General features: G+C 41.2%; 1 protein-coding gene across 2 annotated transcripts in view; it reads left to right on the top strand.

The window, feature by feature from the left end:
• The window catches only part of SNX29 (sorting nexin 29), a 453573-nt gene that overhangs the window by 318020 nt on the left and 113614 nt on the right, over positions 1-21939 (top strand). For both annotated transcript variants that reach the window (XM_090023172.1, XM_090023173.1), the window contains one exon: positions 10012-10152. In XM_090023172.1, coding sequence (XP_089879298.1) covers positions 10012-10152 — 141 coding nt within the window. The remainder of the gene's footprint in view (positions 1-10011; positions 10153-21939) is intronic.

The following is a 21939-nucleotide window of genomic DNA, read 5'->3' as shown; positions in this document are numbered from 1 at the left end:
TCCAGTTGTTTTGATTATAGCTTTCTAAATAGATTGAAAATACATAGCTAGTTTTATGAAGAGTACACTGAGAAGGGAGGAGGAACATGGAAGGGTATACTTGCACCTGATGAAGAGAATCTGTTTTTGCAACTTCCATGCAACATCTTAATTAATGTACCTTCTGATTATAGTATAGCACCAAACTCAGCTGCTACTCATTTTAAAAACTTTTATAAGCTACAGGAACTCAGTGGTACCCAAGTAACTTAGAATAGTTTATCAACACCTTAAATTATTTATTTTATAATATGTTTTTCATTATATTGTTAAACCTATATTCTCTTTGCATACAGTATGAGGAATATGTTGTGGATATGAATCTACATTGCCTATACCAAAAATCATAATTTATAAAACTATTTTAAACGCACCATTTATAATTATCATTGAATTGTATCAATAAAATCATATAAATCAAAAGCAGAGAGATGCAATAAGAGAGAAACACTAACGTCTGTATATACACCAAATCATTCTTGAAGTGCTAATATAACCTGTTGCTTGAATAACGCTTCTTGAAGTCTTGCTTTACTTAATTTTGCTACATTTTTATGAAAATTATCAAAGAAGGAAAGAAAAACATCAGTTTGGAGTCAATAACCTGATGTTTCCTTTTAATTTTTGAGAATATGATGATAAAAAATACTGATTTAGTGACATACAATAGCTACAAGTTTGTTAGTTCACCCAGCTGACTGGAAGGCCAAGTCTGTAGATTAATCATTTTATTAAATGTCATGGTAATACAACTGTTACTTGAAAATGATGCTGTATTATGTATTAGTTTATTGCTTCATTGACCCTGTACTGCAGTTTATATGCAACTCACTACCCTATTATTCAATATTTTGAGATTTTTTTTTCTTTTTCTCTCTGCTGTTGGTCTTTGCTGTTAGACCTTTAAAACAGATTTGGCCTCCTACGAATTCATCAGGAGTTGCCTTCAGTTACTGATCTGTCAAAGAGCAAGTTCAAACTGAAGAACATCCATATGAGGAGAAATGAAAATCTGTGTTTCTGTTAGAACTGGCATAAAAAAAGAGAAACATTCCTGAGCCATTTTAGCTTTGCTAATGCATAAGATAAACCATGAAGAAATGCCTTCCTGCAGCCACAGGTTTAATATTTAATGTTCAAATTGTGGATACTATTCATCTGCTTTCTCATGATAGATTAACAAGAATTGATTTCAGCGTTACTTTGCTAGCTTGAATCATACTTCACTGCAGTTTTCCCCAGGCTATTGAAGCTTGCTTTTGCTTTTCCAGTTTCAGCTGGTGCAGTTAGCTGGGTTTTTTATCATAAACCAACTTCTTGGAGCTCTACAACTGGTCTCTAAAGAAGCAATGTTAGAAATTAAATATATTGCTGGGGAAAGAAACATTTAAAATTTAATAAAAAACAAAAGTACTAGTTTAGGCCAGATTTTGTTGAAGTGAGTGAATGCACTTTTATATTTCCCTTTGTAAGGAAGTCCTATATTATCATTATTCACTCTTTCTACGGCAGAAGGCCATGTAACTATCATAGGCTGTGTACTGCATAAATAGTGATTGCATATTTTTTATTGTAAAATATTGGGTTAAAACAATAATTGGAATTTATAATCCAGAGGATTGTCTCTATTAAGTACTGTACTAATTTTTGGACTGGTACAATTCTTATGCAGTGCATGTGTTATTTCAAACAAATCGTATTGCTTTTGCTGTTTCATCATTGTATGATGAGATGTCAGGTGTTGTAGACAACTTCACGCACCAAGTATCTTTCACTTTGTAACCTATATTTCTTCAGTTTAGTGTTAAAATAGAGGAACAGTGCTTGTGTTGGAATGATACTGAGTAAATACGAACCCATTCATCAGTCCAAAACATAGGAAGGGAGAACCTTCCTAATCTCTTGCAAATTTAAGATCATGGCGGGTTCACTAGACAGTACTTTGTATCATTGTATGATTTTTATTTCAGTGCCTGCTCTTCAAATTAAGCCTGGGGTAAAAGGATGACTTTCACCCTTTAATGTGCTTAAAGAAATATTTCAGGTTTTCAGCATCTCATCTCTGTAACTCCAGATTGTGCAGTTTGTTAAACAAAAACAGAAAAATAATAGAATCCTTGACACTTGTAGAAAAGAAATATACTGTTTTTAGTACAGCATAGCAAGACACACAGAGTGGGTTTATCATTAAAGTAAATGCTTTCAGAAAATATTAGAAATCTATACATTCATTCAGTTGTTGCCTAGCAGCAAAAGTAATCAAGTGTTACTTCCTTTAAGAAGGGCAATTGAAGCCCCAGCCAGATGTGGTCTATAGTACAAGGCAGAGCTGTACAGATAACTGAGCTAGTTCTGCCTATGCCACCACATTTACTTAAATCTAAGAAAAGTCTAACAGTCTAACATGGAGGGGGAAAAGTCCCTTATCTTGGATTAGAGTACAAGGTGGTGGGTGGTGGGGGCAGAGCAGATGACTGCTCTGCAGGTCTCACTGTGGTCCCTATCCAGGCTTGGCCTTGGAGCCCTTGCTTCTTCCCCCTTACTGCCGCCTCCCCCAGTTGCCACTTACCCTTCAGCAGCAGCCCCACTCTTGCCCAGGGTGTGGAGCACTAGGTTGCTCTGGTCCTGTCCCAGCCATACAGCAGCAGCGGCTGCTGCATGGCTGGAGCTGCAGCAACCATGTGCTCTGTGCCCTGGGCTGGAGCAGGGCTAGAGCCAGGACCTGGGCCAGAGGATAAGTGGCAGTGGGGTGGGGGGGAGCAGAGGCAAAGGAGAAGTGGAGGCTGAGACAGGTCAGGTGGCAAGGGAAGGAGAGGCAGCAGCAGAGACAATGGAGAGGCAAGTCGGATGGGGGAAAGGGGGGCAGATGCCGGGGGGGCAGGAACCATGAGGAGGGGCAGGAGTGGGGGGGAACAGGCACTGGTGGGAGGAGACAGGAGGGGAGCAAATAGAGAGTGGGGAGACTGGTGTCTTGTGTGGGGCAGGGACAGGCATGGGAGGGAACTGTGCCCTGGGGCTACAGTGGAGCAGGAGCTCTGCCTGTGCTGTGCTGCAGTTGGGCAGCCAGGGCTGTAGTGAGCAGTGTGGAGAAGTGGTGGCAGCAGCTGGGTTCTGCCTGCCTGCCTCCAACCCAAGCTGGGTCATTGTGTGCTCCCTCCCGCACTGCCCCTCCCAGCTGTAAAACGTTGCTGGTCCCTGGCCTAGTTCATTATACACACCAGTGTCACCCTAGTACCAGTCCTTTCCTTCTGCCCCCCAAAATCACCTCTGTGCCATTCCCTCCCATTTCAGAAGCCCCTTGGGCCCTTCCATCTCTTCCATAATGGTAGGGGTTCTCTATGCTCCTTTATTGTTCTCCTTTCCTCCCATTCCTTGCCTTCCTGCTCAGGCTCTCTGTCCCACACATTCCCGTTCCCTTATTATTCCCTTCCACCCTCATACCTCAGCTCCTCATTTCCACCACATCATACCAAGAATTGGTTTCTTTTTTTTAATACCTTTTTATTTTTTTCCTGTTTGGAAATTAAATTGTGCAAGTTCTCAACTTCTTAAAATGCATTTGATCTCTGGACAGGGCTGAAATGGAGTGCGTCTCTGGCTGGTAGTTGATTAAACAGCTGATTGAAGCTTTAGGATCAGCTAACCATATTGAGGGTTTCATGTGTCCATCCTGTCCTTCCAGTTTCAGGATTGCCACCAAAATCAATAGTGTTCTGCCTCCTGATCCCTAGGACCTTCTCTGAATTTTTGGAATCAATCATATGCAGCACTGACAAAAAGATGAGAAATCCGATCGAGCTGAGAGCAGGATATCACTTCTCTCGCTTATTCTATCTTTACTGTTCCAATAAGCCTATATATTTTGGAGACTGTTCTTAGAGATTCTCTGTGATTTATGAACCTCAAATAATAATGAAAAAAATCTTTCTAAAAATAAATCTTAGTGTTAAAATATTAAAGCCACTTTTTCCTTGTCTGCAAGTGGTATGATTCTTACAACTGGTATAGCCCTCCCTATGACTAGTTCCTCCTGATCAAACCCTGTTTAGATGTGAAGTGCCATTGGACTAGAAATTTGGAGACCTGGTTTTAGTTTTGTCCTGGACTTCCTGAGTGAATTACTTTCTTTTTGTCTCAGGCTGTAAAGGGCAGACAAAGTTTTCATCATAGAATCATAGAAAATTAGGATTGGAAAGGACCTGAAGAGGTCATCTAGTCCAAACCTCTGCTTTCCTAGAGAGAAAGCTTTTCCTAATATTTAACCTAAACTTCCCTTGCTGCAACTTGAGACCATTGCTCCTTGTTCTGTCATCTGCCACCATGGAGAACAGTCTAGCTTCAGGTTTTCTCTTCTCCAGACTAAATAAGCCCAGTTCCCTCAGTCTCTCCTTAGAAGTTGTGTGCCCCCTAACCACTTTTGCTGCCCTACTTCACAAGGGTGCTTGTGTAATGCTCAGATAGCATAATAATAAACTCGGTATCTGGTCCTATCCCACTGTCTTGGATGCACACCTTAAGGATCTAGAGCAGGGATTCCTGCAACTGCAAACAGTCCTAAAATGTGCAGCCATTCAGACCAACAGAGCCAGATTGAGACCCTGCTTCAACCTGCTATGATACCAACCCTGAGACAAGGAGAACAGCCTTTGGTTGTCATCTGTGGCCCCCAGCTTGAACACCTCAGATGCATTGTTAATGAACTACAACTCCTGGAAAATGAGAACCATCTCAAGCTAGCCAGGGGAGGGAGTGACAAACTTGTCATAGCTCACAGGCTACCCCAACCTTAAATGGTGTCTCTCCAGCAGCACACTATTCTCACCAATGCACCAGATTTTGCTTTGGACCCAGATACCAACTGTGTACTCCCTCATCAACACAGACCACATCATTACTGGACCAAATAACAATTTATAAGATCCAAGATTAATTTAGCTGCAGCTCTACCAATATATACACTATCACCTCCTTACAATGTCCCTCTGCTGTCTACATTGGACAGATAGGGCAATTCCATATATATAAGAATGAATGAACACTGACTTGGCAACACTACCAGAAAGACCTACAAGCCTAGTGGCAGAGGATTTTAACCTCCCTGGACACTGCATCACTGATCTCAAAATGGTGGTTCTTAGATGACAAAATTTTGAAAACAAACTTGAATGGGAAATTGTGGAACAAGATATCACCAACTAGATTGTGTTCAAGTATATTGTAAATTGAGACTACGGATTCTTATCCCATTACCTGGATTAGCTTTTATAAATCCAAAATCCCTCAATGGATTAGCTGCTTTATTTTTTTTTCTCTTTTACCCACCTTACCTCTCAGCAGCACCCCCTTGTTTCTCCCCTCCTCCTTACGCTTGGTCCTCTAATCACTGCTTTCTATTTAGCAGGTCTGCTTCTAACCCCTTTGTTTATGAAAGCTTATGATATACATCTCTGATTGAGTTAGTCTGTAAAGGTACAGATCTACCCTGCCTTCTGCCTGACTTCAGACTAACATGGCTAATTACCCGTCCCAGTATATTCTATGTACACAAATGGAGGCAAGGTTTTTTTAGGGAGATCCATAGGTGATCCATAGGTAAGCACTAAAAAAGTAATGTTATTCTTCTTAAGATATTGGTTTTTAGTGGTTTATATTCTACTCTGTTAAGGGTTATTAAGAGCTGATCATCTCTCACTTTCTCCTATATTTTAATTTGGTTCAAATGACTTTACGTATATTTTATTATTTGAAATATTCATCTTTGATTAATTAATATTCGAAGATATTGGAATCCCTCCTACTATACTCATGACTTGAGATTCACTAATTCATTATAGCTTTCATCTTTGATTTGTTGATTTGGTAATGACAGATTTAGCTGAGTCCCTTTATTAAAGACCACACAGGAAATTATGGTCCCATTAAAGTCAATGACAGGCTCTTACTGATTTAATAGGGTCAAGTTTTCAACCTGTGCTTCGAGTTGCTTGATTTGGGGTATATAATAGAACATCACCTACGAAGACAGACATTTTGTTCTTCACTTTTTCTGTGTTTGTTCTGTTATCTGTGTTTCATTCCTACAAGAGTAGCTGTTTATGTTTTTATATGACTAAACTAAACCAGGATTATCCGACCTTTTTAACATTTAGGATAGGACTTATTTTGTTTGATTTCCCCAGTGAGTTGGGATTAACTGTCTTGAAATATCTTGGCTTGTTAATAGTATTCCCTGTTGAGATGATAAAGCTTTAAATGCTCGTACCAAAGCAGAAACTTTAATATGCCCTTTCAGACTCTATTATATGATTGTCAATAAATTCAATATGGCACAGAGCTCTTGGTTCTTCACACTTTACAATCTCAAAGAAATCAATAACTATGTACTTAAAAGAACAGCAAGAAATCCTTTAGCAATTTATAAAAGAAGTGAATCTATGTTTTTGCAATGTTTAAAAATTTCAATTACAGTGTATTAGACTCCTTAATTACTTAACTACAGGTTACAGCTTAATAGGTAACATTGAACTGCATGATTCACCAAATTACAATTTTCTCTGTACTTGAGTAGTGAAATTAGGATTTCCATATTAAATAACTACATTAAAATAATTTAAACATTTTTTGTTTTATCAGAATCCTGGAAAATATGAATTGTAGTTACATGTTGAACTAATATGCTTTTAAGCACAACATATTACTTGGAGGATGGATAAGCAGTAAAAAGTATTTAAAAAAAAATACTTTGCATAATGTGTCAAATGTCTCATTGCCTTCAGGGGAACAGTTTAATTATCTGGTTGAACTGAGGCCTAAACCAGTATAGTTCCATCACTTAATATAAAACCAAGTATTCTTGTATTATCATCATATTTAATGTGGCTGTTTGTGATTACTTACATATGATATCTCATAGGTCCTCCCTCTCCCCAAATTTAGGCATCTAAATAATCAGTGCTCAATATTGCTCAGCAACATTGAAAATCCAGTCACTTAAATAGGTACCTCAGTATGGATTTGAAAATGTATTTTAGGCAACCAGGTTTCAATATTTGGGCTTTGGCCTTTTTCCTGCTTATTTTCATTTTGGGGTGGTATTTCTTTTTTGTTCATTCTTTGTTTTATAGGACCATTAGTACTGCTTTTGTTTTTTCACATTATCATCCTTTTGGTAATCTGGAAACTCTTTAAAAATTGGGTTTAGTCAAAGAAGACTTGTGTCATCAGTCCTAACCTGCCCCAGCATATAATTTAAAAGACCCATGTTTATTAACATTAGAAAATTTGGGGTAAAAATAAGAAAGCATAGATGCTGCAGAAAGAAAGCCACTGGTAAAACTGTTCCTGAACTGCTGGGACTGGAATAATACAGAGGGCTGGACAAAAGTACATTTTAGCTGCTGGAAGGGAAGGGAAACTTTCTTCAGGAGCACATTTCAGCTGTTATAAAACTGTTAAATCTGCTTATGCTATAGCTGTGCAGGTAGCTCTGACACCAGATGAGCTGGTTGAAGTTGAAGGAATTTTGCTACATCAGTATCACTATAGAATGAGGCAGATGTAGCACTTCCGTTATAACAACTTATTTTGGTGTTGTTTATTAGCTATGCAATTGTTACATTTGCCTATCCCCGAAGTCAGACAATAGAAGATAGTGGTTCTCATCTGAATGTTGTGTCAAGCTCTGAGTTCACTGTGGTGTTTCTGGGTTTTGGAGCCAGGAATTGTCTATCCCACCTGTAAAGGTAGAAGCCTTCTTTCCTAAATGAGAAATTATTCCAGAATCATTAATGAAATCTGGATTTCTTATGATTTTTTTTGTTTGCTGTGGGCTTTTCATCTCCAAGAGAAATGCCAAGACATAGTACATTATTGTAGTACTTCCATGAAAAACAAAACCAAACAAAACCAAAAAAGAAAAAAAATACATTAAATTACATGTCAGTTGTACTTTACATTATCTACAAGAGGAGAGGTTTTTTGTTGTTTTGCAAATAATACTTTATTTCTAATTTACTGTGATGTCTTTAAAAAAGACAGTTGTTTTGCAAAGGATGTGTGGCTTCTGTTAGTATAAGTATAATGAATAAAGTTAGTAATGTAGTAGCAATAACTACCAGTCTTTACATGAAGCTGGAACACTATACTAACTAGATAGAAGTCAGACTTTTCCCCTTATTTTTTCCTTTATGCACTGGCCAGGAGAACCTTCTGAGAACCATGGAAACAGAAAGCATTAATAGTTATCTTATCACAAAATTACACTCAAAATGTATTACGATAATGAATAAGTTAGAATGTCATTACCATAGGTATGGATTCTTATTTTTGCAAGTGGGGGGAGCTAAAATGATGCCCCCCCCTCCTCCCACCAGCAGCCTGGCTGGAGCTGAGCTGAGCAGAGCCAGTGGGGGTGGATGTGGGCTTCCCACTGTGAGCTCAGGGCCCCCCACCCTGCTGCCCTCCTTCTGGGAGCCCTGCACTGGCTGTGCCACCATAGCAAGGCACCCTCTGCCCACCCAGCAGTAGCAGGGGACACAGCTCCATGCTACTGTGCCTGCTGGTGCTGGGTGGGCAACAAGGAACAGCCCCAGGCCCCCACACCCTGGACAAGCTGTTCATGGTTCTGTCCCACTCCCCACCCTGACCCTGGGCCCCATGCACTGCTCTGGCTAGACAGTGCCCCCAGCCCCTGCCCCACTTCCCCCCTCACCATGGGGGCCTAAATCTGCCCCCCTCAATTTACCTGCAGGTAGCTGGGGAGGCTGCTCTCCACTGCTGCCTGGGGCTGTTTTCCTGGTCTTGTGCATGTGTATATGTGCATAACTTCATGTGACACCCCCTGCGTCCCACTCCCAGCAGTCCCTAGCAGGCTGGAACTCTGACAGCCTGCAAGGAGAAATCTGCCATTTCTCACATTTTTCTGCGGTAAACAAAAACCTGGATCCCTGCACGATACTGGGAATCCAGGACAAATGATGTCCTGGAGTCTTGCAACGCAGGACTGGGACTTGATGTTCCCATGTCAGGACTGGATTGTCCTGCCCAATTAAAGGTGGGTGGTTGCCCTACCCTCTTCCCAAGGGTGATCAGGGCCCTTAGCCCCCCCATGTACTCGGCACCTAAAGTCATCACTGATTTTAATAAAATAGAATTAGATTGATGACCTGTAAAACAAAACCAGCAAATGTAATGACTGTATTCAGAAAAAATATATATATTTGTGGATCTAAAATTCAACAACTTCCAGTATGAGCCATCAGTGTGCCCATGTTTCCAAGAAGGCTAGCAGCATACTAGGTGCATTAGTATTCCATTCTATTCTGCACTGGTGAGGCCATGTCTGGAGTACCGTGTCCAGTTTTGGGCCCCCTACTATAGAAAGGATGTGGACAAATTGGAGAGAGTCCAGTAGAGAGCAATGAAAATGGTTCGGGGGCTGGGGCACACAACTTATGAAGAGAGGCTGAGGGAACTGGGTTTATTTAGTCTGCTGAAGAGAAGACTGAGTGGGGATTTGATAGCTGCATTTAACTACCTGAAGGGTAGTTCCAAAGAGGATGTAACTAGACTATTCTCAGTGGTGACAGATGACAGAACAAGGAGCAATGGTCTCAAGTTGCAACAAGGGAGGTTTAATAAGATATTAAGAAAAAATTTCTCACTAGGAGGGTGGTGAAGCACTGGAATAGGTTACCTAGAGAGCTGGTGGAATCTCCATGCTTGGGGGTATTGAAGAGCCAACTAGACAAAGCCCTGTCTAGAACAATTTAGTTGGGGATGGTCCTGCTTTGAGGAGGGGGTTGGACTACATGATGTCCTGAGGTCCCTTTGAACCCTAATTTTCTATGATTCTATCATTATGACACAAATGTGAAAATTGTGTGTGTGTATATGTGTACGTCATTTAATAAAATAGTGACAAAAAGAATGTAATGGTTGAATTTAAAACATCTTTTGTTATCTTTCTGGCAGGTATATATCAGGATAAAAGATGATGAATGGAATGTGTATCGAAGATATGCAGAATTCAGAAGCTTACATCACAAATTACAGAATAAATACCACCAAGTGAGGACTTTTAACTTCCCACCAAAAAAGGCAATTGGAAACAAGGTACTTGAAAAGGAAATCGCAATCTCAAGATTTGTTATTGTGAAAATTTCCTGAATGCATTAGAATGAAAAATGTAATTGGAAATTTAACCTTATCTTCCAAAATATAACATGAGCACAGGTAAGTTATTTTACTTAATGAAGGTATAGATTGTGTTCTGCACTTCATGAGAAAACATTTTTTTTCCAATTAAAGGACAAATAATATGTTGAAGGGCATAGAGAATGATTGTCTGATATGTTTGTCTCTTGGTGGTCCAGTTACTCAACCTACCAAAAAAATCTCACCCAAAACTTATTTTTATATGAAGTAATTCAAATGATGCTTCATAAGTATCCTTTAATAGATTTCTCGTAACAAGAATTAGAGTGTCTATTTAGAAGAAACAAACAACGGTTTAGATTGCTTTACAGACATGTAGGGATCATAGGTTAGATTTTCAGAGACCTATATCTAAGGTGTTATGGGCCTATTGTTATATGCAGTGTAAGTAAATATTTCAGTTTAAAAATGAAGCAATTATGGATCTTCAATTTATCTTACTACTGAGGTTGATATGTAAATATTATAGGAAAATACAAACTTAATACTGGTCACTTTTCATTTAGGATTTTCCCTTAACACATATATTTGTAATAGAACTCAAGCTAGCCAGTTTCTCAGTATTATCAGGGATCATACTAGGTAAATTAATTACAGGTTGAAAATTCAGATTGTCCCATGAGGGCTTTTTTTTAATATTCAAATTTCCGAATTGGATTGAAGGTCCAAGCTGCAGGTTTTATTGAAATACCTCAATCTCCAGTTATGTGCACTATGCAATAATCCATATAGTCCTAATAAGTATAAGCTTCAGGAAAACCTATCAGGTAACTAGGACAATGACAAGATGCTCATCACTATCACTAGTATGGGCTTTTGTCCTTATTTTTTAGGATATAAAACTATTCCTGAATCATCAATGTAAATTACAAATGTTCTCCATACTATAAATGATTATGCACTTTCTACATATTTTGTGTGACTTTAAAAGGTAACTTTGTCTCTGTAAAATCGCTATCTACACACTTAAAAAAAGCAGGGCCTATAGTGTCTAGTTTTGCGTCTGGTATAGCTTTACATGAGAGCGGTTTTGCAAGAGTAAGTGAAATAAGGGCTTTCAGATGTATAGATACTGTGAGAGCAAGGCCATGTAAGTATCTTAGATATTTCCTTCCACTTCCTCTTCAAGGCATTCTTGCAAGTGTTACAGTCTGAGTAGGTCTAGCCGTTTATTTTGGAAACTCTTTGTTTTGGAAACCGTAAAGTTTTTCATTTCACCATTAGTACATTCTGCATCCAAGAGGCTTTCTTAATGAATTATCCTTCAGATCGGAAGTACTATTTCATATATACAAGCCGCATCTACAATTGCACTTTACTGTGGAGTTGACCAAGCTCTGCAGTAAAGCATCACCGTTTACATGTTTGGTGCTGTTAGGTCATAGTGTACTAATTAGCTCCATTGTAGTCTAGTACTGCACAACAGTTATTTATTGTGCTGCAATGCATGTGTAGACAGTGACCAGGGCTGGCTGGGTCACAAGGGGACTACAGTGCGGGGGCTACCTGTAGCACTATCTTGTAGCCTCTCTGCAGCACATTAAGCCAGGTTGGAGCAGCCCTGAGTTGGCAAGCTGGCCCCATGGGCCCCTTGCCAACTGATGCTGCACTGCCCTAGCTCAATATATGGTGGTCCTGGGCACACATGGATATACTGCTCCTGGGAGCAATAAACTCCAGTGCAAACGGTGCTGGAGTTTATTTAGGCACACTAATTTCATGTGTAGGTGTGCCTAGTGCGGCCTATTAAACTATATCTGCGCACTGTAATAGTAATTTTTAAAAGAGCTTACTTGTTCTGGTTGCATCACAATATTAACTCTCACTAGAATGCATATTTGGAACTTCATGTGCTCTCCTTAATTTTGTGGTTACCAATGGCTTGTACATTCCCATTTACACAATTAATCTAATATATAGTGTAACTTGGTAGCTTCTTTTAGTTATTAAAGAATTAAATATTTTTATGCAACTGTTGTCTTTTTAAGAATAACGGAAGAGTGCTACTATTGGTAAAGCTGTCACAGACTTTAATGTTAATTGTTTTTTGATCCTGTTTCTTTCTTATATAGCATTACTTTTGTATAATGCTTTGGCTTTTGTCCAGAGGAAATTTGGGGAATTCTTGACTTTACATTATTATTAAGGAGAGGTTGAATATTACCTTCTGTGTCCTGTGCAGGCTCAGGGGATGAAGGACATATTTTTGATTCTGTAATTTATGGATGCAAAATAATTTAAGTAGCTAATATACCAGTGCACAGTCTTCCCCTTTGATCCCAATTTATAATGTTTAACTCTGTAAAATTGAAGAGTAAAACATACTAATTAGGGGATAAAAAAGTGTATTTCGTTTTTGCTTTGGGGTTAAGAAATACTAAGCCTGAAAAGCTTTTTGAATGGCAGCTTTAGTAGAGCTGAAGGGAAGAACACTTCATTTTTCTCTTGAGTACTGATTAAGCAATTAACATCTTTACCAAAAATATTTTGATCTTAAACCATTAAATACTTTTGCTTAAACTCTACAATACACAAAATGAGTTCAGGAGTCAGTAACCAGAATAACCTGTCTTATCTATAACAGCAATAAACAATACGGTTTCCTTACTTTCATGTTAGCATCATTTCTCCAGTAACTGACCGGCTTTGTGGGGAAGAATTGTTTTCCTCTTCATGTGTAAAAAGCTGAAAGAGCTAAACCCAGTCAAAATACTAGTGGTTTACATCACTTCTGTAATCTTAAAAAGAGCTGTAACAGATCATTGAAAATTGAAATCATCAACCTGAGACTCAACAAGATTCATTTCCTTTTAATTTATGGATTTTGTTCTTCTTTGGATTCGAGTACATATATTCTACCGTAAGCCTATTTTGAATATTTAAAATGAAAAGTTAAACCTATCACAGAACACAAACCAAACTGAGCAAAGCATGCCAAAGGACATTTATGCCTTTATATATGTTTCTCCTTCTAACACTATCTTGATACAGACATATTTATCAGTGATGATGTCTGTTGTTATAGCTACGAAAAGACAATATCATAACCACAGATTCATTATATTAAGCTAGTAAAAGCTCGTTTTTTGCAGATGTTTGCAGACTTTGTAGATAGTGCTAAGATCTCAGTGGGTTTGGAGTCCCAAAAATTTAAAAATGCAGCTCCAGCTTGGGACCAGATAATGTCCCTACCGTTCCACTCTAAGACCGAGTAGCTGGGTTTACCAGCAGACAGAAAATGAGAAGTTATGCATGTAGACAGAATGAGAAGTGACAGCAATGCTTTTCCTCAACTGACACAGCAAAGACTGGCCGACCCCAGCTATCTGCTTCTGGGGCTCAGGCCTCTTAGGCTAACATTGGATTCAGTAGCTTTGCCTTGCTCTTGCTTGCTTTTGCTGTTATCCAAACTCTGCCTTGCCCATATCCCTGCATTTGTTCTCTAGATCCTGCCTCTCCATGCCAGTAGTAAAAAATATGACTGAGTCTGGGCTCTGCCATGGAAGAGTTAAGATTATCTCCTTTGTAAGAGATCAGTGAAAACAGAATGTATGAAGTTTAGTAGTGCTAATTTACAGACTTGTTTAATTGTTTGTCTTCACAGCAGTTTTATAAAATTAGCTGGGAGAGGGAACACACAGGGTTTTATACCTAGGTGATTTGTTTAGCACCTACAAACGCATTTTGAGATTAAAGTCTTGCATCTAGGAGATGAAAAGCAATTGAGAGCAATTATAAGCACATTTGGTTACTTCATAAATTGGTATGCCAAATGAGAATATTCTCAAAATAAAATTAATTTGTAACATGCTTAATTAATAGCAAGGGATAGCTACAGCTTTTGTAATGCCAGGAGAATGTTTAAAGTTTAAAGGGGCACAGTTGGGCACTTTAAGACAACAACACCTTAATCATTAGATAGTTGCAGGGATGTTGAGCTGTTTCCAAGAATCTTCAAGTGAGAAGCTTCTAATTAGGAGAGATTACACTAGTATGGCACAGTATCTGTAATGTGTATATCCTGCATTTTCTTAACAATTGAACATGTGGATCCATTTGCTTGCCCAGATAAAGACGTGAGTTAGAGTTACAGCTTCACAGTGTGTGGACTATTTCAAAGCAAGTCCATCTGGCTACTTTCTCTTTCAGAGAATAAGGAGAAAGTGCACTAAACGTATCTGGAACGATCTTCTAATAGTTAAATTTGTAGAAGAAATGATGCATTTTAAATTATGGTGAGTTTCTTTGGGGATTTGTTATTCATGCATTCTTAATTAGTGTATACAAACAATAGTTCTGTAGTGTAGACAGGGCCTTGTTACACATTGTACTTTGAGCCACACCAATGTTGATCAACTTAGTGCTAGCTTCGACTTTGGAGCAGTCACACCTAAGTCTAGAAGCCTTCTCCCATCTGCACAGATGTAACTTGCCACTAGGGGCCTGGTGAGCAGAGGGGTCCTTTCCAGCCCTACTTGTCTGTGATTCTGTGTGCTTCACCAGTCCCTCACCCACCACATCAGCAGCAGACTGTGGGGAGGAGAGGGAAGGGGAGGGAGTTGGCGGCAGGGTTGCTCAAGAGCGAGGCTGAGGGAGTCGGTGGAGGGCTGCACAGGGAGTTGGCTACTCACCTGGATCCTGGAATTCACGTGCTCTAGGCTCACTGTCACACACATTTAGGCGTGTCTTTCAGCTGTGCACATACATCAGGCTGTTCCCAGGGCCCAGGCAACTTCAGCCTGAGGGGGGCTCTCCCCCCACTTCCCACCCATTCCTCTCACCTGTCTCCTGCATCCACCCTGGCCCCCATCCCTCTTTGGTGCCGCCAGGCCCACTGGAGACAGCCCAGCAGTGTCTGGGGAAAATGCATACACACCCTGGGGTCCTGGGGCAGGAGGAGAACCAGGTAGTGGCCCCAGAAAGCTGGTGGCAGCAGCAGAGGCAGCCAGGGGCTGAGGCAGCGGTGACTGGTGCAGCCAGGTCCTTCCCATGTTCACTTCACTCTGCAGCTGGGAATGGAGTCTGCCAACAGCTGGCTCCTGGGCTGTCCAGAGTGGGCACAGGCAGCTCCACGTGAGCTGCAAGCAGCTGCAGTGCGAGGCACCAGGCATGGGCGGGGGGGACCGCTTCCCCACCCCACTCTCCTTCCCTGCCTGTGGTGTCCCCCCCCACTTACCTGAGCTTCCCGTGCCAGGGCAGCCACGTGCTCCCAGCCCAGAAACCCTGGCTGGGGCTTCCAGATGGGGGGGCGGGGCCAGGTGGGCTTCCCCTGGGTCCTACTGTCATTTTTGACAGGAATCAAGGGCAGGGAAATATTAATTTTCTACATCTTTTTAGGGGCTCCATGAACCGGATAGACTGGCCTCAGAGGCCGGATTCAGCCCACGGGCTGGATTTTGCCCACCCCGTTCTAGAAGAACTATTAAATTTACAGCCATTTGAAGAGTCTGTTGAACATATACTATCCAAAGAGGGAGAGAAGCCACAGACTCTACTATTTAGATAGTACAAGTGTGGAGCTTAGAAAAAGAAATAGTTCTTATCATCTTTTTGAAATTGTATCTCATAATTTTATAAAGATAATGTGAATTCACATAAACAATTAAAACAATTTATTTTCCTCCCTGAATATTTAATAGATGACAAGTATCAGCAAAAAAATGCTTGTATGGTGTGTAACATTTGTGAGAGAGTATTTTTTTCCTGTCAGAAGGGAAATGCTTTACAGCCATTTTCAACAGGATTTTCTTCTCTGATCCTCCTGAAATTGTTGGGCTATTACTATGTTTTCTGGTTAGTTGTTTCTTACAGATTAATAGAAACTCCAGAGCACTTAGGGTCTGCTTTCTTCAAAGAGGACAATGCTAACTATTCTTTCATATAGGTCCAAAACTCCCAATGCGAGTCATAAGATATGGTCTAGTATGTTTCTTTACAGAATACAGGAGGAAAAAGAACGTGACAAGATGACAGTTAAGTAGAAAAGGACAGGGGGCTGTTCACTTTTCCTCCTGTTGTAATGGGATGAATGATACAAATGTGAATGATACAAATACAGATTCAAATGCAGACAGCCCCAAACATTTGTCATAAAGAAAATTGGGGAGGGGGGGAGTGGGAAGTAATGTTCCAACTATGTAAAAATAGAGAAAAATTCCAGGAAATCAGGCATCTGTAACCTCACAACAAGTTCGAAAGGGTGCAGAGAAGGGCCACCACGTGATCAAGGGCCTGGGGGACAGGCCCTATGAGGAGAGACTTTGGGATCTGGGTTTATTCACTCTGAGCAAAAGAAGGCTGAGAGGTGACTTGATAGCTGCCTACAAATATGTCAAGAGAGAACACCAGGATCTAGGAGAACAACTTTCCAGAAAAGCCCTCCCCTTCCCCTCCTCCTCCCCTCTCCCCCCCCGGGAAGATGCTGGAAACAAGCTAGTTATGGAAAAGTTTCAGCTGGATATAAGGAAAAACTTTTTTTCCATATGGGTAACTAGAATCTAGAACATACTTCCAGCAGAGGTGGTGCAATCACCGTCTCTGGCAGCCTTTAAAGGGAGGCTGGACACATACCTCACTGAGCTCGTTTGAGCCCAGTTACTTCCTGCCCATGGCAGGGGACCAGACTTCATGATCTTACAGGTCCCTTCCAGTCCTTCTTTCTGTGATTGTAGTTGAGAAGCAAACATACTTATCATTTGTAAAACAGTAAGATTCAGAATATGGCGTTCTATTTGGTATGGTTATTATGTTTTCTATATACTTATTCCTTGCATTTTTTTCATTTCAAATGGGATAAAATTTTATTTTGATCCGAATTCATGATTTCTGCACAACTCATGTTTAAGATTAGAATTTAGCTTTAACATCATGCTGCTCTTTAGGTTATCATGCTATAACCAAAATATGCCAGTTGGAATTAGGACAAAAATATGAAGTTCACATAGTCAGAAAGTAACATGGAGAGGTAAATAGAGAGAAGAGAAAAGAAGATACCTTATGGACAAATAGCCTTGTTTTTTCATTATGTACAGCAGTGTATACACATTTAAACACTGTCCAACTTCTAAGCTCCCTACCTCCACACCTCTCCATTGCAGTGTGTGCCCTCATGGGCACCCACGATACCACTGCACAGGGCCTCTCCTCACAATTGCACCATGTGGGCGCAGTCCCTCTCCAAGCATGGCCCCATACTTGCCCTCAACTCCCTATGGTGCCTGTTGCACTTCTCCCCATGGCGGGGAAGCAAGAAGAGGCAGCCTGAGATGGGAGGATGAGCCCAGAGACTCTAGCTGTTGTAGGGTGGGAAGCGGCAGCTGGGCAGGAACCCAGGGATTGCAGCTTAATTCTTCATTGGCCACCGGTCGGACAGTCCTGATTTAAAAACCTAACAGCTAAATAGGTTGTCCCACTTGCAAGGGCAGATTATAGTTCCCCAATGAAGGACATATCAAAATAAAAACCACTCTGTTTTCCACTGGTGATGAAATTCAACGATTGCCTGAATGTGTGGAAACTGAGTAAGGTGCTTTCATACTGAATGCTGACTTAACTACATGGTATCCGCTACTCTGCTGTTACCTAATCTGTAAAGAATACACAGCATTTCTTTAAGATTGATAGAGAATGACTTTGCCTTGACTCTCCAAGTAGCTGGAAAGAACACTATCAAGATCTAAGATAACTTTACTATTCAAGAGCAAATGTAAAATTCAGTACTCATCCATCAATTTTACTCCATGTAATCAAGATCTATTCACCTTTTCTCCAGCCTATTCTCACTATAGTGATATACCCCACTGCAGCACCCCCGCCTCCACTACAGCAGCTTATTCTGTAGTCACTTATTGGAGAGATCCCTGAAACTAGATTTTAACTAATTGTTAAGCTAGCAGTTATTCACTGGTCTGCATGTCTGTAAGACAGTTTGTTTGAATTACATTAGTGACCACCAGCTGCTTGACACACCTGAAGCTCATTCTTGTTCCCATTAAAGTCAAAGGTAACCATACGACTGTAGGATTGGTACAGAACAACCTCCAATTTATTGCAGTATTTTTATATCCCTATAAATATTGCTATCTTTAATCAGTGTCTGGGGGGTTGTTTTTTAAAAGCCTAAAAAGTTAGGTTATTTTAGATGTCCTTTTAGGATAAAATACCTGGAAGTACCAGTTCCTCAGCACAACATTCTTTGGAACTGAACATAGAGAACAAAGCTTTTAATTGTAAGTATATGAAAATGACAGCATACAGGTTAAATGTGTTTTATATTGTTTGTTTTGTTTTGCTTTCTTAATCAGCAAATGGAAAGTTGTTTGGCAGCATGTAAATGAAATCATTTGAAAACAGAATTAAGGTTATAAGGGAGTGATGTTACACTGCATTACTGATGTACATGTATTTGAGTTCTTTATTGTAACCTTATATGGTTTGCCCACTTTAGGATCAGTGGTCTTGGAGCAAGCCAGCCCAGCTCCCAGGGAACAGATGTTTGGACCTGGTTGAGGGGCTATTGGAAAATGCTGTAAAAGCGGTGTGGAGGGGGAGAGCTGGTGATATGAGGCTGTGCTTATTTGTGGCCGTTCTTGGATTATATGAAGTGGTGTAAAAACAAAGGCCCCTAAGCCCCTGCAGTCTGTTTTGATTGAGAAGGAGCAACCTTCCTCAGCCGTTGGTATAATTCTCCAGTAATTAATTACTTTTACAAAATCTTGGGTGCATCTACATTTGCTATTAGCGTGGAGCAATGAACTCCAGTGCATATTGTTCCAGAGTTTATTGCTTCCAGGCAGAGGCTACCCGAGCAGGATGTGGGGCCTGGGGCAAATCAGCCTGTGCAGGGCCCCCAGATATGAAACTGGTGGCAGAGGGGGTGCCAAGTGCCCAGAGGCATCTGATTCAGCGGCAGATTCAGTGGTGGGGTGCTGAGCGGGCAGATGTGAAGCTGGGAGCAGTGCAGAGTTGCCACAGCCACCCCGCCTGGCTCCACAGGGCCTCCCAAAACGTGGGAATCGGGGCGGTCGCCCTGATTTGCCTCCCTCCTTGCCCCCCAGGCTCCTAGGTGCCACATTTGGACATGTGCCTGGGACCGCAGCACGTTGAGTCAGGTCAGAGCAGCCCTGGGTGGCAGGGGGCAGTCTGCCTGCCAGCCTGGAGCTGTTCTGACTCAGCTCAGTGTGCTGTGGAGGGACTGGCTGGCATATGAGGATGCTCCAGTGTGGGGCTAGCTGGCAATCAACCCCCACACTGAAGCACCTTGTGCCCCAGCCATCTCTGTCAGGGTCTACACGTGCATTGGTGCAATTCAAAGAACTGTACTGCAGGATGGTACTTGTATTTACAAGTACTAACCTGCAGTGGAGTTGATTAGTTTCCTGTGGCTTAATAGGGCCATACATGTAGACATTGAGACTTTCTTGTGAAGCTGTTTAGGCAGCTCCACAGTAAACATCTCATGTAGATGTGCCCCTTATTTATAGTCTGCACTGATCTAGTTTTACTTGCAACACTTGGAGCTTGTTGGCATACCCTTTTCTGTCAAAACAAAGCCTATTACCAAAGTTTTGCTCCCTTTTTAGGTAATTGAAGACTGTGATTGAGTCACCCTTCACACTTCTTTCGATAAGTTAAATGAAATGTTTTCCTTAAATCTTATATGGAATATTCTCATTCTTGTGGCTCTTATCTGAACCTCCCACAATGTCCTCCTTGAATTCTGGATATCAGAATCAAACGTAGTATTTCAGTTGTGGACACATCAATTAAGGGCCAATTCTGAAAATTTTGGTTTGAGATGTGGTTAAAACTACATGAGCCTATAACATTATTAGGGATAAGACCTCGTTATTTTGGATTCCAGTCCAGTGCCTTCACCATGACATCATCCCTTCTCTTTCTGCTGCCCACCTTCTTTTTTCACTATCCCTTACAACTCCTGCAGTACATAGAGCTTCTGTCATTCGTTCAAGTTTCCTTCATTCACTGTATGCCCCACACACGCGATTTCAAACAGAGGAAAAAAGCATTAGGAGTAAAAAAAAAAAATTAAAAGTTCATAAATAGGCTATAATGCTCCATCCTTACATGGATTAGTGTTCACACCCTTGTCACCCAAACTTGAAAAAAAAACCAAAAACAAAATAAAGGAGGCTCATACATGGATGAATATGTAGAAGCACATAAAAAATTCCATCTGAGATCAGATTGAAAAGACTATGTCTACTTAATTTAGAGGAGATTCAAATAGGAAAGGGTATAAGATTTTATAAAATATACACACACAGGAAAAAAAATTATAGGCATTGGAAAGGTAAATCATGGGTTTCTATATTTACTAGAGGTGCACCGATACATTGATCCCATACCAAATTGGCACCCATATGAGGAAAATTGAGGGTATTGGCAGTTGGCTTTTTTTTGTCTGATGCGACTGATAAATGCTGTGTGCATGCATGCAGCCACAATACAGCACACAGGTGGCCAGGAGTGCAGCCCGGCAGCATGGAGAACAGCTGGGTCCAGCTGGTAAGTCTGTGGGGGAAGGGTCATGGGGGAGGCAGATTGAGGCCCCCATGGTGAGGGAGGGAGTGAGAGTGGGCCTGGGGCAGGGTAGGCACTACCCAGCTGGGATGCGGCACAAGACAGAGCCATGGCTTGTCAGGGGTGGGGGGACTCTTGCCGTGGTTTGAACCCTGTGCCCCTGGATCTCTGCTCATGGTGTGGGATGGGTTGCCGCTGTGGGCTGGGGCCAGGGCTGTGCCAAGCTTTTCCCAGTGGGGGGCTTGACCGGGCTGCACTCAGGGTGGACAGTGGCGACACTGGGAGCAGGGTTTGGGGAGGCTGCACCCACCCCAAAATTTATCCTAGCCCCAATTGCCAGTGCCACTGCCACCCGCCCTGAGCACAGCCCAGCCCAACCCCATGCCAGGATGAGCCCAACACAGCCCTGGCCTCAGCCTGCAGTGTTAGCCCACCCCAACCTGTGTGCAGATCCAGGGATACATGCCTCCTATGACCTCCTGGGATGTTCGTAGTGGCAGGAATCACCTCTGCCTGCCCCGCCCCCCAGACAAGCTGCAGCTGTGTCCCATGCCCCGCCCCACCCTGACTGGGCAGCACCTGCCCCAGCTCCAGCACCAGTCTCACACCCTCCCTCACAGTGGGGGCCTCAGTCTGCCACCCCACACCCCTTCCCCCACAATAGACTTACCAGTCAGATGCCACTTTCTACACTGGGGCTGGATATCAGAATCAGATTTGTATCAGCCAATATGGTTCATTAAAAATTGGCTATTGGTATTGGCCCAAAAAATCTCCATCAGCACACCCCTAATATTTACCAATTTTCCTAATACAGAAACTTCCCAGTGGGCAAGATATTCCAACACTATCCAGTGTGCAACAAAAAATTCTTGTTTTACTAAGGAAATCCTTGCACATACGTTATTTATTAGTCATATTTGCTAAAATGACTAATCTGTTAAATATTTAAAATTTGATACGTACTCTTGTATGCTCAGTGCATTTTTAATATACATTGTTTTCTTCTAATATGGTACAGCAAAAACTGTAGGAAGCTTATTGGGTTATTGTGAAACTGTTCATTCATTACAGTAAATCCAGACTGACATGAAAAATAATTGACATGATTTAAATATGTTAATTTTACAGTTTATATATTGT

The sequence above is a fragment of the Crocodylus siamensis genome, chromosome 12 (genome assembly GCF_052110815.1).
Source record: "Crocodylus siamensis isolate JL-2025a chromosome 12, ASM5211081v1, whole genome shotgun sequence".
Lineage (NCBI taxonomy): Eukaryota > Metazoa > Chordata > Crocodylia > Crocodylidae > Crocodylus > Crocodylus siamensis.
The sequence above is the reverse complement of the archived record's forward strand: the minus strand, read 5'-3'. Positions and strand labels throughout refer to the sequence as shown.